The sequence below is a fragment of the Salminus brasiliensis genome, chromosome 1 (genome assembly GCF_030463535.1).
Source record: "Salminus brasiliensis chromosome 1, fSalBra1.hap2, whole genome shotgun sequence".
NCBI classification, from domain to species: domain Eukaryota; kingdom Metazoa; phylum Chordata; class Actinopteri; order Characiformes; family Bryconidae; genus Salminus; species Salminus brasiliensis.
Window position 1 is genome coordinate 1,165,133 of NC_132878.1, and position 15,153 is coordinate 1,180,285.

Here is a 15,153-nt window from a genome sequence, read left to right on the forward strand (position 1 = left end):
AATCACAGTTGTTTGAAAAGAAATGGCTTCACCCAACCACTAACCATGAGTGGAAAAAGGTGTGTGTTATCATTTATATTCTCAGAAAAAAGGCCAAGAAAGCAAAAATTCTGCCAGGGTGTGTAAACTTTTGAGCACAACTGTATATATATATATGCTTCATCCACATTCGGTTGCATTTTAGAAACTGTTGTTGCCTACAACGTTCACATGGTCTTCAGTGATGTTCTGCTGTATTTCAGGCAGTTTGATTGCACCGTTCTGATGGACCATGTCAACAATGAGGGTCTCTTGGACCACCCAGTGTGGCAGTATGGAGTCGTACTGTAAACATGCCTGTGACCTGTTTTCCTCTCTGAATCTTCTGTGAATCTACTGACAGTTGTTCTCAAATGTTTACACACATTTTCTGAAAGCAAGCAAAACCACACACACACACACACACCATGGCCAAAACCCGTCATTTCAAAACAATGTTATTTCGTCTCTAAACAGTATTTTGTTTTCAGACGACCCACAAACCATCACATGACTAAGCATTTATAAGAAGCAGATGAACACTGATGTGCTCAGTGAGAAACACTCACAATCATCATAATGACTACAGACTGCACGTACATGTGCAGTATGTTGTAAAATATATATATATATACATACATATATATATATATATATATATATATATACTGTTGTTTTTATTTTTCCCACAAAAACAATGTACACCGTGAACATCCCAACCCACACACAGTTGCTCTTACAGCGGTCTACAGCTGAAGAATGAACTCTATACACTTACAGTAAAGAAAGGCTGCATCCTCTCCTCTGTTTCGATCTGGCCACAGCACCTCATCCTCATCACACATCACCCTGGCCAAGCAGCCATGCCAGAAATTCCTCAGTAGGCCTGAGGAATGCAGAATACGGAGACGGATAAACCACTGGAAAGTGTGTGGGTGGGCAGTGGACCAGATTCGAGCTCGCTGGAAACTGGCGTACCCGAGCTGCTCCGGGCCGTCTCTCTGATCTGGTGGAATGAGTGTGTTGTGTAGGGTGTGTGCAGAGTGTGTGTAGGGTGTCCAGGAATGTGATCAGATGGGCAGTGTTGTAGGGGCCAAGGGCAGCATGGTGATGGATGACGGTGTGGTGGGCACACATTGTGATGGACCTCTACAATGGCACACTGGCCGCTGATGTGCCTTCCAAGGACACATGACCTGGAGGGGTCACTATTGTGCAGCACAATCATTACAGTTTTACACTAAAATGACATAGCATAATTATTTAAACAGAGAGCAAAGCCTCTTCTCAAGTCTCCAAAACTCTCAACACAGTTTCTGCTTTTATTATTTATTTATTTATTTATTATCATTTATTTTACATTTCTAAAACTTTTTGTTCTATTTTTTCAGTATTGTTCTTTTTCAGTTTATTGTTTTTTGTGAGCATATTTCTGTTCACTCTAATGTAAATATGTGTGTCATGCCTGCCCCTGTTTTGTGTTGCCATGTGCTCTCAAATTCAAGCCCCTCCTTTTCATTAGTGTTCCCACCTGTGCCTCCTCTGTAGCCACGCCACCTTGTTAGTCCCAGGTGTTTCTCAGATGTCCCTCGTTGTCCCTGTGTATAAGTGCATGATCGTGTTGGTTTTGGTTCATGTTGGTTTACAGTTTTGTAGTTTGGTCCGTCTTGTTTTGTTCTGCTTCAGCTTGGTGTCGCTGTTAGTTTCAGTGTTTGGTCCGCCTCCGCCTTCAACCTCAACATTTACATTTACAGCATTCAGCAGACGCTCTTCTCTGCTTCATTGTTTACCCAAGAATAACCTCAGCTAGTAGAACACAAGTCAGTATGGAGGCCATAATACTCTACTCTTCACCCAAGTCCTCTCAGAAGAGGAGGGTCTTCAGTCTGGGTTTGAGGACAGTGAGTGTTGGACTCTGCTGTTCAGACACCCAGGGGAAGTTCGCTCCACCACTTCGGTGCAGTTTAAAGCCAGCCCAGTTTACAAGACCGTGTTTGAGCGATATTACAGTCCTGAAATAAGTATCATGTATTACATCAGTGTGGAGAGTGCGCGTCATCGTGGGATTGTGTTGGACTGGATACTTTTGGGGCACGTAGTGATATCCCTGTTATCCCTGATAGACCTACTTCATCCTCAGATTATTTCTGCGCAAGACACGGTCCAGCGCTGACAGGATGACCCGGTCAGAATTTTGAAATATCTCATTGTTCTCTTTGTGGAGTTCTTTTTCAGGACCACGTTCATGATTTCAGTTTCCAGACGACGTTCTCGTCCACCTTGTGTTGGTAATCTTTCAGTTCTGGGATATAAATGTAAACACTGTAAACACTGTAAATACTGTGCAGGAACACATTTCCCAAATACTGGATACATGCTTTATTATATACAGTCCTACTGTAGAGTCCTCAGGCAGACCTGTACTACTGTACTACTGAGTACTGTGCTGATATGCAGTCCTGCAGTCTTCTAGTGAAAGTCGAGGACAGGGTTGTGGGTTCGATACCCCGGGTGCTGGAGTCGGCTGCCCACCGCTCTGGGTGTGTGTGTGCTCACTGCCCCTAGTTCATTAGTGTGTGTGTGTGTGTGTGTTCACTATCACAGATTATTATTATTATTGATTTTTATTATCTTAGCTATTCTCTTTTCAGAAAGTGTGGATGATGGATGCTACAGGCTGTACTCTTTGCCCAGCCTTCCCCACCAAAGTGGCTCGAATCTCATCAGAGATTACGGTCTGTGGCCTTCCTCGTCCTCCCCATCCTCCTCGTCCTCCTCGCACTCTCACTCCTCTGTTTCCAATGTTGGCATCCATCACCATCCCATTTTCAATGAGCAGATCTGCAGCTGAAACAGGAGCCTAGTGCAGCCCAACATTTTTAACATCAACATTTTAATAGATCATTCCCCTCATTATGACTTTTAGAGTACTTTTACACTTTTACTGGAGTAAAAAGCTTAAGTTGATACTTTAGCTTCTATAGAAGTCTTTTAAACCCTAGTATCTCCACTTCTGTTTTGGACAGGTGTCTCAACCTAAACACAGCCAGTGAAATGTGATCACACAGGTGGCTAATGATGTGAATATATACCCAAAACCACTGTTGACAACAAATATAAGCATTTGTGGGGTTCCACAAGGTTCAGTACTGGGCCCTTATTGGATTATGATACGGTTTACTTAAATAATATTTGTAAAGAGACTGAATTTCTCAAATGTGCGATTATGCTAATTTATATTTGTATATAAAATCATGTAAATCATATTTTATATTTTAAGTTTTTAAGGAAACTAAGTTCATAATATTTGTTCATCTGCCACTACAACTTAAAAGTCCGATCCTGGACCCAATCCCCAATCCCACGACACTGGCTGAGATCAGAACGGCCCCAGTAGAAGATCTCGCTCCTGGGTTATTGGCTCTAAGATTGGTGGGAACTGATTGATCTCCTGCCTCTTTCTGCAGGCTGCTATCAGCTCTGCTACAGGGGACACTTTTCACCTCCAGACAGTGATGAGAAGAAACACAGACCAGCCTGATCCTGCAGTTCAGGGACAGTTTAATCTCTTCAGGAGGGAAACACAGCTGCAATGGTAGAGAGCAGAGGCTGCACTGAAGCAGAGGATCTGGTGCAGGGCTGATCTCAGATCAGGAGATCAGGAGAACATGGAGCAGGACTGGGAGGGGGGGCAGGGGGAGCCGCTGTTAGCTGCTTTCAGAAGTAGCTGATGGGCTCCTTGTGGGTCTTTGCGGTTTGAACTCCATGCAGTTTCAGAGCCCCTCCATCGTGAGGAAGAGTCTTGAACACCCTCAGGTGTATGTATTCATCACCCCCAACATGCACCTGAGAGAGAGAGAGAGAGAGAGAGAGACTATAAATCATTCAGTATCCACTATGAATTATTCAGAATCTACTATGAATTATTCAGTATCCACTATGATTTATTCAGTATCCACTATGAATTATTCAGAATCTACTACGAATTATTCAGTATCCACTAGAAATTATTCAGTATCCACTATGATTTATTCAGTATCCACTATGAATTATTCAGAATCTACTATGAAATATTCAGTATCCACTATGATTTATTCAGTATCCACTATGAATTATTCAGAATCTACTATGGATTTTTCAGAATCTACTATGAATTATTCAGGATCCACTATAAATTATTCAGTATCCACTATGAATTATTCAGTCTACACTGTGAATTATTCAGTATCCACTATGAATTATTCAGAATCTACTATGAATTATTCAGGATCCACTATAAATTATTCAGTATCCACTATGAATTATTCAGTCTACACTGTGAATTATTCAGTATCCACTATGAATTATTCAGTCTACACTGTGAATTATTCAGTATCCACTATGATTTATTCAGTATCCACTATGAATTATTCAGAGTCTACTATGAATTATTCAGAATCTACTATGAATTGTTCAGGATCCACTATAAATTATTCAGTATCCACTATGAATTATTCAGTCTACACTGTGAATTATTCAGTATCCACTATGAATTATTCAGTATCCACTATGTATTATTCAGGATCCACTATGAATTATTCAGTATCCACTATGAATTATTCAGTCTACACTGTGAATTATTCAGTATCCACTATGATTTATTCAGTATCCACTATGAATTATTCAGAATCTACTATGAATTATTCAGAATCTACTATGAATTGTTCAGGATCCACTATAAATTATTCAGTATCCACTATGAATTATTCAGTCTACACTGTGAATTATTCAGTATCCACTATGAATTATTCAGTATCCACTATGTATTATTCAGGATCCACTATGAATTATTCAGTATCCACTATGTATTATTCAGGATCCACTATAAATTATTCAGTATCCACTATGAATTATTCAGTCTACACTGTGAATTATTCAGTATCCACTATGAATTATTCAGTATCCACTATGTATTATTCAGTATCCACTATGAATTATTCAGTATCCACTATGTATTATTCAGGATTCACTATAAATTATTCAGTATCCACTATAAATTATTCAGTATCCACTATAAATTATTCAGTATCCACTATGAATTATTCAGGATCCACTATAAATTATTTAGTTTCCACTATGAATTATTCAGTATCCACTATGAATTATTCAGTCTACACTGTGAATTATTCAGTATCCACTATGAATTATTCAGTATCCACTATGTATTATTCAGGATCCACTATGAATTATTCAGTATCCACTATGTATTATTCAGGATCCACTATAAATTATTCAGTATCCACTATGAATTATTCAGTCTCCACTGTGAATTATTCAGTCTCCACTATGAATTATTCAGTCTCCACTGTGAATTATTGAGTATTCTGTTGAGGATAGGGCTGTGGATATACTGTGGGTATCACTCTGAGAGGTAAAGCCACACCTTGATGAAGTAGTTGGTTCCGGCGACGACCTGGGAGGAGAACGATTTAGCGACAAAAACTCCAAACTTCTTCCCAGCCTTGGCCTCGGCCTGCGACTTCACCTGTTACAGCAAAATTAAACAAAGAAGAAACTTAATATATCTTTCAACAGCACAGGCTCCTCCCACTTTACTCAGTCAGGCCACACCCAGGTGTCTGATCGCAGGTGGTGTATCTGCTACAGTTTGAACAGTTTGACTACTAGAGCTGTTCCTGGGAAACACCTGACACACCCGGAGCAGCAGCATTCCTGCAGAGCTGGTAAACAGTGAATAGGAGTGAAGTGTTCGAGACGAAGGAGTCAATCTGACCAATACAGTGAGTGTGAGGGATCAGCTGATCCAGCCCAGTATAAAGCTCATGACTCACACACCACGAGAACCGAAGAACCGCCTGCCTTCACATTTACAGCTGACTGAAGCTCCAACCCCAAACTATCAGATTATTCAGTCTCTTTACTGTTCAGTCCAGTTACATCCAAACCTTCCCACAGCCAGGAGCTCCGCTAACTAACCAGACCGCATCCACAAGTAAAAGAACCTCACTCTAGCTAAATATCTAATATTTCACTTTTTATAGAGTTAATACTCATTTTATACACTGACTTTATGTTTATTAGGGTTTATTCTAATGTTATATAGAGTTCATTACAGGTAGACACTTTCACTGACCACTGACTTTATGTTTATTAGGGTTTATTCTAATGTTATATAGAGTTAATTACAGGTAGACACTCTCACTGACCACTGACTTTATGTTTATTTGGGTTTATTCTAATGTTATATAGAGTTAATTACAGGTAGACACTCTCACTGACCACTGACTTTATGTTTATTAGGGTTTATTCTAATGTTATATAGAGTTCATTACAGGTAGACACTTTCACTGACCACTGACTTTATGTTTATTAGGGTTTATTCTAATGTTATATAGAGTTAATTACAGGTAGACACTCTCACTGACCACTGACTTTATGTTTATTTGGGTTTATTCTAATGTTATATAGAGTTAATTACAGGTAGACACTCTCACTGACCACTGACTTTATGTTTATTTGGGTTTATTCTAATGTTATATAGAGTTCATTACAGGTAGACACTTTCACTGACCACTGACTTTATGTTTATGTGGGTTTATTCTAATGTTATATAGAGTTAATTACAGGTAGACACTCTCACTGACCACTGACTTTATGTTTATTAGGGTTTATTCTAATGTTATATAGAGTTAATTACAGGTAGACACTCTCACTGACCACTGACTTTATGTTTATTTGGGTTTATTCTAATGTTATATAGAGTTCATTACAGGTAGACACTTTCACTGACCACTGACCTTATGTTTATGTGGGTTTATTCTAATGTTATATAGAGTTAATTACAGGTAGACACTCTCACTGACCGCTGACTTTATGTTTATTTGGGTTTACTCTAATGTTATATAGAGTTCATTACAGGTAGACACTTTCACTGACCACTGACCTTATGTTTATGTGGGTTTATTCTAATGTTATATAGAGTTAATTACAGGTAGACACTCTCACTGACCGCTGACTTTATGTTTATTAGGGTTTATTCTAATGTTATATAGAGTTAATTACAGGTAGACACTCTCACTGACCACTGACTTTATGTTTATGTGGGTTTATTCTAATGTTATATAGAGTTAATTACAGGTAGACACTCTCACTGACCACTGACTTTATGTTTATGTGGGTTTATTCTAATGTTATATAGAGTTAATTACAGGTAGACACTCTCACTGACCGCTGACTTTATGTTTATTTGGGTTTATTCTAATGTTATATAGAGTTAATTACAGGTAGACACTCTCACTGAACACTGACTTTATGTTTATGTGGGTTTATTATAATGTTATATAGAGTTAATTACAGGTAGACACTCTCACTGAACACTGACTTTATGTTTATGTGGGTTTATTATAATGTTATATAGAGTCTCACCTCATCGCAGATCTTCTGGATTTCAGGGGTGGCGGCCTGCTCCGCTCCGAGTCCTCCAGCTGTTGGATACATGATGATGGTGAGGCTAAACTACAGCTACAACTACAACTACAGCAACTCCACCTGTGGCTGCCCAGCCCAGCTCCGCCTTATATACCCCTCGTAGGGGGAGTTGCACTTCCCCATTTTTCTAACCCCATCCTCAGTCACATGATCTGACTCATCACAGTCTGCAGTTTCATTCCAGAAGAGCTTCTGAGCGCTTTTAATGGGTGAAGTAAGAGCTGGAACGGAAGCTCAGACACGCGGAGGACAGTCAACCCTCTGACCATGTTCATGTCTCCAGTGTGGAGCTGAGGAGCAGCTCTGCTCCTTCCTGAAGAGCTGGTGAGGAGCGGTAGGCATTAACCGCGCTGAACAGAGACACCTGCTGGCCGTGAGAGTAATTACAGCCCTGCCTTTATTAGTTTATAATTTCTTAACTTCTGCTTTAGTGTTTTGGTGTATTTTTATTTAAATGTGCTTTTAGTGAACTTTGTATCTGTCTGTTTGACTTCTGGTTAAAATTCAGTTAAAATAAATTTAAATAAGTGAGAGTGTTTATATCATGATATTATATTATATGATATTATTAAATTATATTGGAATCGAAACTAAAAAGTGCCTCAAAATGTAAAAAACAAATCTATAAATTAATAAAAACACAATTACAAATAATAGGACTATTACACTACACTGTACTTATATAACAACAAAAGTCTCTGATAAGGTAGACTGTGTGTGTGTGTGTGTGTGGGGGGGGGGGGGTTCTGTTTTTTAATACTGGAGTAAAATAATTGTTTTTAGTATCAGTTTATATAATATAATATTCTGAGCTATTTTTGTTTTTAGCGTTTAGAAACCTTTTAAATATAAGCATTTGTGGGGTTCCACAAGGTTCAGTACTGGGCCCTTATTGGATTACGATATTGTTTATTTAAATAATATTTATAAAGCGGCTCAATTGCTAAAATGTTTTTTCTTATATAACAAAATATAAATCATATTTTTATATTTATAGCTGTATACGTTTGGAAAAGTCTCAGAGCACAGTGGGTTTTTGTTTTTTTAAGATATGGTTAGTGAATTTCATAAGTTCATAATATTTAATAATTGGCTACTCAGTAATCAACTTAAAATCATCATTTAAACACAGCGGCAAAAACAAAGGATCAAGACTGAATCAGGCTTTAATAGCCAATACCTCATTCATTAAAGTCCGATCCTGGACCCAATCCCCAATCCCACGACACTGGTTGAGATCAGAACGGCCCCAGTAGAAGATCTCGCTCCTGGGTTATTGGCTCTAAGATTGGTGGGAACTGATTGATCTCCTGCCTCTTTCTGCAGGCTGCTATCAGCTCTGCTACAGGGGACACTTTTCACCTCCAGACAGTGATGAGAAGAAACACAGACCAGCCTGATCCTGCAGTTCAGGGACAGTTTAATCTCTTCAGGAGGGAAACACAGCTGCAATGGTAGAGAGCAGAGGCTGCACTGAAGCAGAGGATCTGGTGCAGGGCTGATCTCAGATCAGGAGATCAGGAGAACATGGAGCAGGACTGGGAGGGGGGGCAGGGGGAGCCGCTGTTAGCTGCTTTCAGAAGTAGCTGATGGGCTCCTTGTGGGTCTTTGCGGTTTGAACTCCATGCAGTTTCAGAGCCCCTCCATCGTGAGGAAGAGTCTTGAACACCCTCAGGTGTATGTACTCATCACCCCCAACATGCACCTGAGAGAGAGGGGGGGGGGGGGGGAGAGAGAGAAAGAGAGAGAGAGAGAGGGAGAGAGAGAGAGAGAGAGAGTGAGAGAGAGTGAGTGAGAGAGAGAGAGAGTGAGACAGAGAGAGTAAGAGTGAGAGAGTGAGAGGGAGAGAGAGAGAGAGTGAGTGAGGGAGAGAGTGAGAGAGAGTGAGAAAGGATATTGTATTAATAATAAATAGCTTATATTTCCTGAGGTCCACTTTTAACTTAACCTCATTGTGTGAGTCTATGAATTCAGTATCCACTATGAATGATTCAGTATCCACTATGTATTATTCAGTATCCACCATGAATGATTCAGTATCCACTATGAATTATTCAGTATCCACCATGAATTATTGAGTATCCACTATGAATCATTCAGTATCTATTATGTATTATTCAGTATCCACTATAAATTATTCAGTATCCGCTATGAATTATTCAGTCTCCACTGTGAATTATTCAGTCTCCACTATGAATTATTCAGTCTCCACTGTGAATTATTCAGTCTCCACTATGAATTATTCAGTATCCACCATGAATTATTGAGTATCCACTATGAATCATTCAGTATCTATTATGTATTATTCAGTCTCCACTGTGAATTATTCAGTCTCCACTGTGAATTATTCAGTCTCCACTATGAATTAATCAGTATCCACCATGAATTTTTGGGTATCCACTATAAATTATTCAGTATCCACTATGAATTATTCAGTCTCCACTATAAATTATTCAGTATCCACCATGAATTTTTGGGTATCCACTATAAATTATTCAGTATCCACTATGAATTATTCAGTCTCCACTATGAATTATTCAGTCTCCACTATGAATTAATCAGTATCCACTATGTATTATTCAGGATCCACTATAAATGATTCAGTATCCACTATGTATTATTCAGGATCCACTATGAATTATTCAGTCTCCACTATGAATTATTCAGTATCCACTGTGAATTATTCAGTCTCCACTATGAATTATTCAGTCTCCACTATGAATTATTCAGTCTCCACTGTGAATTATTCAGTCTCCACTGTGAATTATTGAGTATTCTGTTGAGGATAGGGCTGTGGATATACTGTGGGTATCACTCTGAGAGGTAAAGCCACACCTTGATGAAGTAGTTGGTTCCGGCGACGACCTGGGAGGAGAACGATTTAGCGACAAAAACCCCAAACTTCTTCCCAGCCTTGGCCTCGGCCTCCGACTTCACCTGTTACAGCAAAATTAAACAAAGAAGAAACTTAATATATCTTTCAACAGCACAGGCTCCTTAGGGTTTATTCTAATGTTATATAGAGTTAATTACAGGTAGACACTCTCACTGACCACCGACTTTATATTTATTTGGGTTTATTCTAATGTTATATAGAGTTAATTACAGGTAGACACTCTCACTGACCGCTGACTTTATGTTTATTTGGGTTTATTCTAATGTTATATAGAGTTAATTACAGGTAGACACTCTCACTGACCGCTGACTTTATGTTTATTTGGGTTTATTCTAATGTTATATAGAGTTAATTACAGGTAGACACTCTCACTGACCACTGACTTTATGTTTATGTGGGTTTATTATAATGTTATATAGAGTCTCACCTCATCGCAGATCTTCTGGATTTCAGGGGTGGCGGCCTGCTCCGCTCCGAGTCCTCCAGCTGTTGGATACATGATGATGGTGAGGCTAAACTACAGCTACAACTACAACTACAGCAACTCCACCTGTGGCTGCCCAGCCCAGCTCCGCCTTATATACCCCTCGTAGGGGGAGTTGCACTTCCCCATTTTTCTAACCCCATCCTCAGTCACATGATCTGACTCATCACAGTCTGCAGTTTCATTCCAGAAGAGCTTCTGAGCGCTTTTAATGGGTGAAGTAAGAGCTGGAACGGAAGCTCAGACACGCGGAGGACAGTCAACCCTCTGACCATGTTCATGTCTCCAGTGTGGAGCTGAGGAGCAGCTCTGCTCCTTCCTGAAGAGCTGGTGAGGAGCGGTAGCCATTAACCGCGCTGAACAGAGACACCTGCTGGCCGTGAGAGTAATTACAGCCCTGCCTTTAAGATAAGATAAGATAGTCCTTTATTAGTCCCGCAGTGGGGAAATTCACAGTGTAACAGCAGAAAGGGATAGCAGGACACTCAGTTACAAAAATTTAGATAAATAAATAATTTACACTATATACACACAATATAGATAAGAATTAAAAAGGCAATAAACAATAAACAATATTATTTACAGTAAAAGACTCTTAATTGCACATGGGGGGGGGTGGGATATTGCACATAGTATTCCCTGAACATGAACATGTGTGTGTAGTTAAGTGTGTGTGTATGTGGTCCGCTGGGAGCAGTGCTGGTTGTGTAGTCTGACGGCAGCAGGAAGGAAGGACCTGCGATACCGCTCCTTCACACACTTGGGGTAAAGCACCCCTGTCAGCCTGTTCTCCAGCATGGATGCCAGCTTGGTTGTCATCCTCCTGTCTCCCACCACCTGCACTGGGTCTAAGAAGCACCCCAGGACAGAGCCGGCCCTCTTTATGAGTTTGTCCAGTCTCTTCTTATCTGCCGTCGAGATGCTACTGCCCCAGCAGACCACTCCATAAAAGATGGCAGATGCCTCCACTGTGTGGAAGAACGTCCTCAGGAGCGCTCCCTGCACTCCAAAGGACCTCAATCTCCTCAGCAGGTAGAGTCTGCTCTGGCCTTTCTTATAGAGAGCAGCAGTGTTGACTGACCAGTCCAGTTTGTTGTTCAGATGAACACCCAGGTATTTATAAGAGTCCACACTCTCGATGTTCATACCCCGGATGTTCACTGATGGAGGGGGGTGTCTGCACCTGCGGAAATCCACCACCAGTTCTTTGGTTTTTCCAGCGTTTATCTGCAGATGGTTCTGCAGACACCAGTCCACAAAGTCCTGAATAAGTTCTCTGTACTCGCTGTCCTCCTCATTGGATATGAGGCCGACGATCGCTGAGTCATCAGAGAACTTCTGGAGGTGACAGGTCGGTGAGCTGTACATGAAGTCAGCAGTGTACAGGGTGAAGAGGAATGGTGCCAAGACCGTTCCTTGAGGGGCTCCTGTGCTGCTGACCACCAAGTCAGAGACACAGTCCCGTGCCCTCACATACTGGGGTCGGTTGGTGAGGTAGTCCAGTATCCAGTTTGACAGGTGACTGTCCACTCCACAATGTCCCAACTTGTCCTTTAGGAGGCCTGGCTGTATGGTGTTAAAAGCACTGGAGAAATCGAAGAAGGTGATCCTCACAGTGCTGCCGGGCTTCTCCAGGTGAGAAAGAGCTCTGTGTAGAAGATAGATGACAGCATCATCCACCCGACACCAGGCTGGTAGGCGAACTGAAGAGGGTCCATGGATGGGCTCACCAGAGGGCGGATGTGGTTGAGGACCAGCCTCTCCAGTGACTTCATCAGATGGGAAGTCAGTGCCACCGGCCTGTAGCTGTTTAGGTCCTTTGGGTGCTGTGTTTTGGGCACAGGTACCACACAAGATGTTTTCCACAGCTGTGGTACTCTTCCCAGTTTCAGGCTCAGGTTGAACATATGCTCAACTACCCTGCACAGCTGATCAGCGCAGGACTTGAGGAGCCTGGCTCTGATTCTGACCTGTAGCTTTCTTAGGCTTGATCTTCCTCAGCTCATTTCTCACCTGGGTTGTTGTGAAGGACAGGTTGGAGCAGGGGGGCTGGGTGCTGGAATGTGTGAATGGGTGGTTGATGCTGCCAGACGATGAGCCATTAGGGGATGATGATGGTGATGATTGTGAGCCAGAAGTTCTGAGAGAAGAAGAAGATTTTATTAGTTTATAATTTCTTAACTTCTGCTTTAGTGTTTTAGTGTATTTTTATTTAAATGTGCTTTTAGTGAACTTTGTATCTGTCTGTTGGACTTCTGGTTAAAATTCAGTTAAAATAAATTTAAATAAGTGAGAGTGTTTATATCATGATATTATATTATATTATATTATTATATTATATTGGAATCGAAACTAAAAAGTGCCTCAAAATTCAAGAAAACAAATCTATAAATTAATAAAAACACAATTACAAATAATAGGACTATTACACTACACTGTACTTATATAACAAGAAGAATAATACTACTACTACTAATAATGATTGTTATATTTAATAGTATTATATTAATAATTATATTTTATAACATTATATTAATAATGACATTTTACAGTACATTATACTTTAACTGTTTATATTTTGGCCTGTTTATACACATTATTTTCCAGAATGCAGCTGCTGCAACATTTAAGGTGGAGGGGAAAATACAACTAAGATTCACTTTTTCAGTTTTAAACATCTATAAAATGTCATATTTTCGTTTATTTCTTTTTTCCCCACACTCATAAGCTCTCACTCGATCTCATCATTTTCCAGAAACGGGTGAATATCGTTTCCTCTGAGCAGCAGAATCTCTACTGATACTGCGTGTAAGTCAGCACGTAGTTACTGGCTGTGAGTCATTCGCTCAGGAAACGGTAGGCGGAGCCAGTGAGTCAGAGGCATTAACACACTGCTGTTAAACTCAGCAACTGATTCTTCTATAGTTTTATACACTATGTGTCCAAATGTTTGTGGACACCTCATCTGCCACACACACAGCTTGTCTAGTCCCTGTAGAGAAGAAGTACTGCCAATAGAATAGGACTCTCTGGATCAGATCAACATCATGACCCTATTGGCTCCATGCTGCCTAATAATGCCAGGCGTGGGCTAGAGGGGTATAAAGCCCCCCAGCATTGAGGAGCTGTGGAGCAGTGGAGGAGCTGTGTTCTCTGGAATGATGGTGGAGGAGCTCCATCCAGTACTTTTGGGAGGAGTTGAGGAGGATGAGGTGGGTGGTGATCAATCATCTATCATCCTGACCTCACTGATGCTGATTGTTACTAAAAGTTCCAGTAGTGGGACCCTTTTCTGGTGCGACACAGAACCAGAGACCTGGGTTCTCCAGCGGTGCTGTAGAGAAGGTGAAGCCTCTCTGAAGGTTTAAAGGTGTATTTCAATACGAGGAGAACCTCTGATAGGCTGTTGTTATTAATGAACCTTTTAGAATGGTTCTATACAGCAGCACACTACTGTCCTGAGTCCATGAGTGTGAGGAAGAACCAGCTAAGGAACCATTTAAACATTCAAAAACATTGCCTTTACTAAAGCTACCAAAGGTTCTTTAGGTATAGTCGAAGATTAAAGTTTATCTAGAACCATCATAACTTAAACAAGACCTTGTTCATTTAAAGATCCAGAATTTCTCGTAGATGTATTAACTCTTTAAAGAACCTTTTATAAATGGTTCTATATAGCACCAAAAGGGTTCCACTATTGCTTAGAGTGTAGGGAAGAACCATTTAACCAGCCAAAGAACTCTGTCTGTACTAAAGTAAATAGTGACATAAAATGATTTTGATTATCTAGAACCATGACAACTAAACAAACCACTTGTCTGGTGAAATGATTTTTCACAGCCCTAAATCTTAACCCTTTTGTTGATGGTTCCTAATAGATCCTGATTGTTCTGTATAGCACAAAAGTCAAAGAACCCTTTCCCAGTACTAAATAGAACCTTCTATTGCTCAGAATGTTGAACAGAACCTTTTAAACATTCAGAAATCACTGCAACAAGGGTTCCATATAGTACTGAACAATTCTCTTTTTCGTGCTATACAGAACCATTTTAAAAAGGTTCTTTCACACATCATTCCATTAAACCCCCCTAGGGTTTCTTCAGGGATTTCTTATTTTTATCTAGAACTGGCTTATCTAGAACCATGACAACCATTTGTCTTAAATGTCTCCACAAAAACAATAACTATTATAGATGGTTCTCACCAGAACCGAGTGCAGCGAAGAACCATTCAACCAACCAACCACATATCTAAGCATTGGTTTCAC

General features: G+C 40.3%; 2 protein-coding genes across 2 annotated transcripts; both read right to left on the reverse strand.

Annotated features, from left to right (window-relative positions):
* Positions 1-3,562: 3,562 nt before the first annotated feature.
* On the reverse strand, positions 3,563-7,800 carry LOC140564967 (cystatin-B-like). Its single transcript, XM_072690696.1, has 3 exons — positions 7,444-7,800; positions 5,441-5,542; positions 3,563-3,864 (listed from the first exon to the last, which is right to left on the reverse strand). Exons 1-3 carry the CDS (start codon positions 7,513-7,515, stop codon positions 3,736-3,738), a joined length of 303 nt encoding a protein of 100 aa, XP_072546797.1. The 5' UTR covers positions 7,516-7,800; the 3' UTR covers positions 3,563-3,735.
* A 1,109-nt stretch (positions 7,801-8,909) lies between these two features.
* Positions 8,910-11,173, reverse strand: LOC140564877 (cystatin-B-like). The gene is made up of 3 exons (XM_072690592.1): positions 10,830-11,173; positions 10,342-10,443; positions 8,910-9,211 (listed from the first exon to the last, which is right to left on the reverse strand). Exons 1-3 carry the CDS (start codon positions 10,899-10,901, stop codon positions 9,083-9,085), a joined length of 303 nt encoding a protein of 100 aa, XP_072546693.1. The 5' UTR covers positions 10,902-11,173; the 3' UTR covers positions 8,910-9,082.
* Positions 11,174-15,153: the final 3,980 nt, after the last annotated feature.

Excerpts from the sequence above, each read along its gene's own strand:
- LOC140564967 (XM_072690696.1), bottom strand. The coding sequence starts at position 7,515 with ATGTATCCAACAGCTGGAGGACTCGGAGCGGAGCAGGCCGCCACCCCT. Across the intron at positions 5,543-7,443 it reads TCCAGAAGATCTGCGATGAG|GTGAAGTCGCAGGCCGAGGC; the intron begins GTGAGACTCTAT and ends TTGCTGTAACAG. Across the intron at positions 3,865-5,440 it reads GAACCAACTACTTCATCAAG|GTGCATGTTGGGGGTGATGA; the intron begins GTGTGGCTTTAC and ends TCTCTCTCTCAG.
- LOC140564877 (XM_072690592.1), bottom strand. The coding sequence starts at position 10,901 with ATGTATCCAACAGCTGGAGGACTCGGAGCGGAGCAGGCCGCCACCCCT. Across the intron at positions 10,444-10,829 it reads TCCAGAAGATCTGCGATGAG|GTGAAGTCGGAGGCCGAGGC; the intron begins GTGAGACTCTAT and ends TTGCTGTAACAG. Across the intron at positions 9,212-10,341 it reads GAACCAACTACTTCATCAAG|GTGCATGTTGGGGGTGATGA; the intron begins GTGTGGCTTTAC and ends CCTCTCTCTCAG.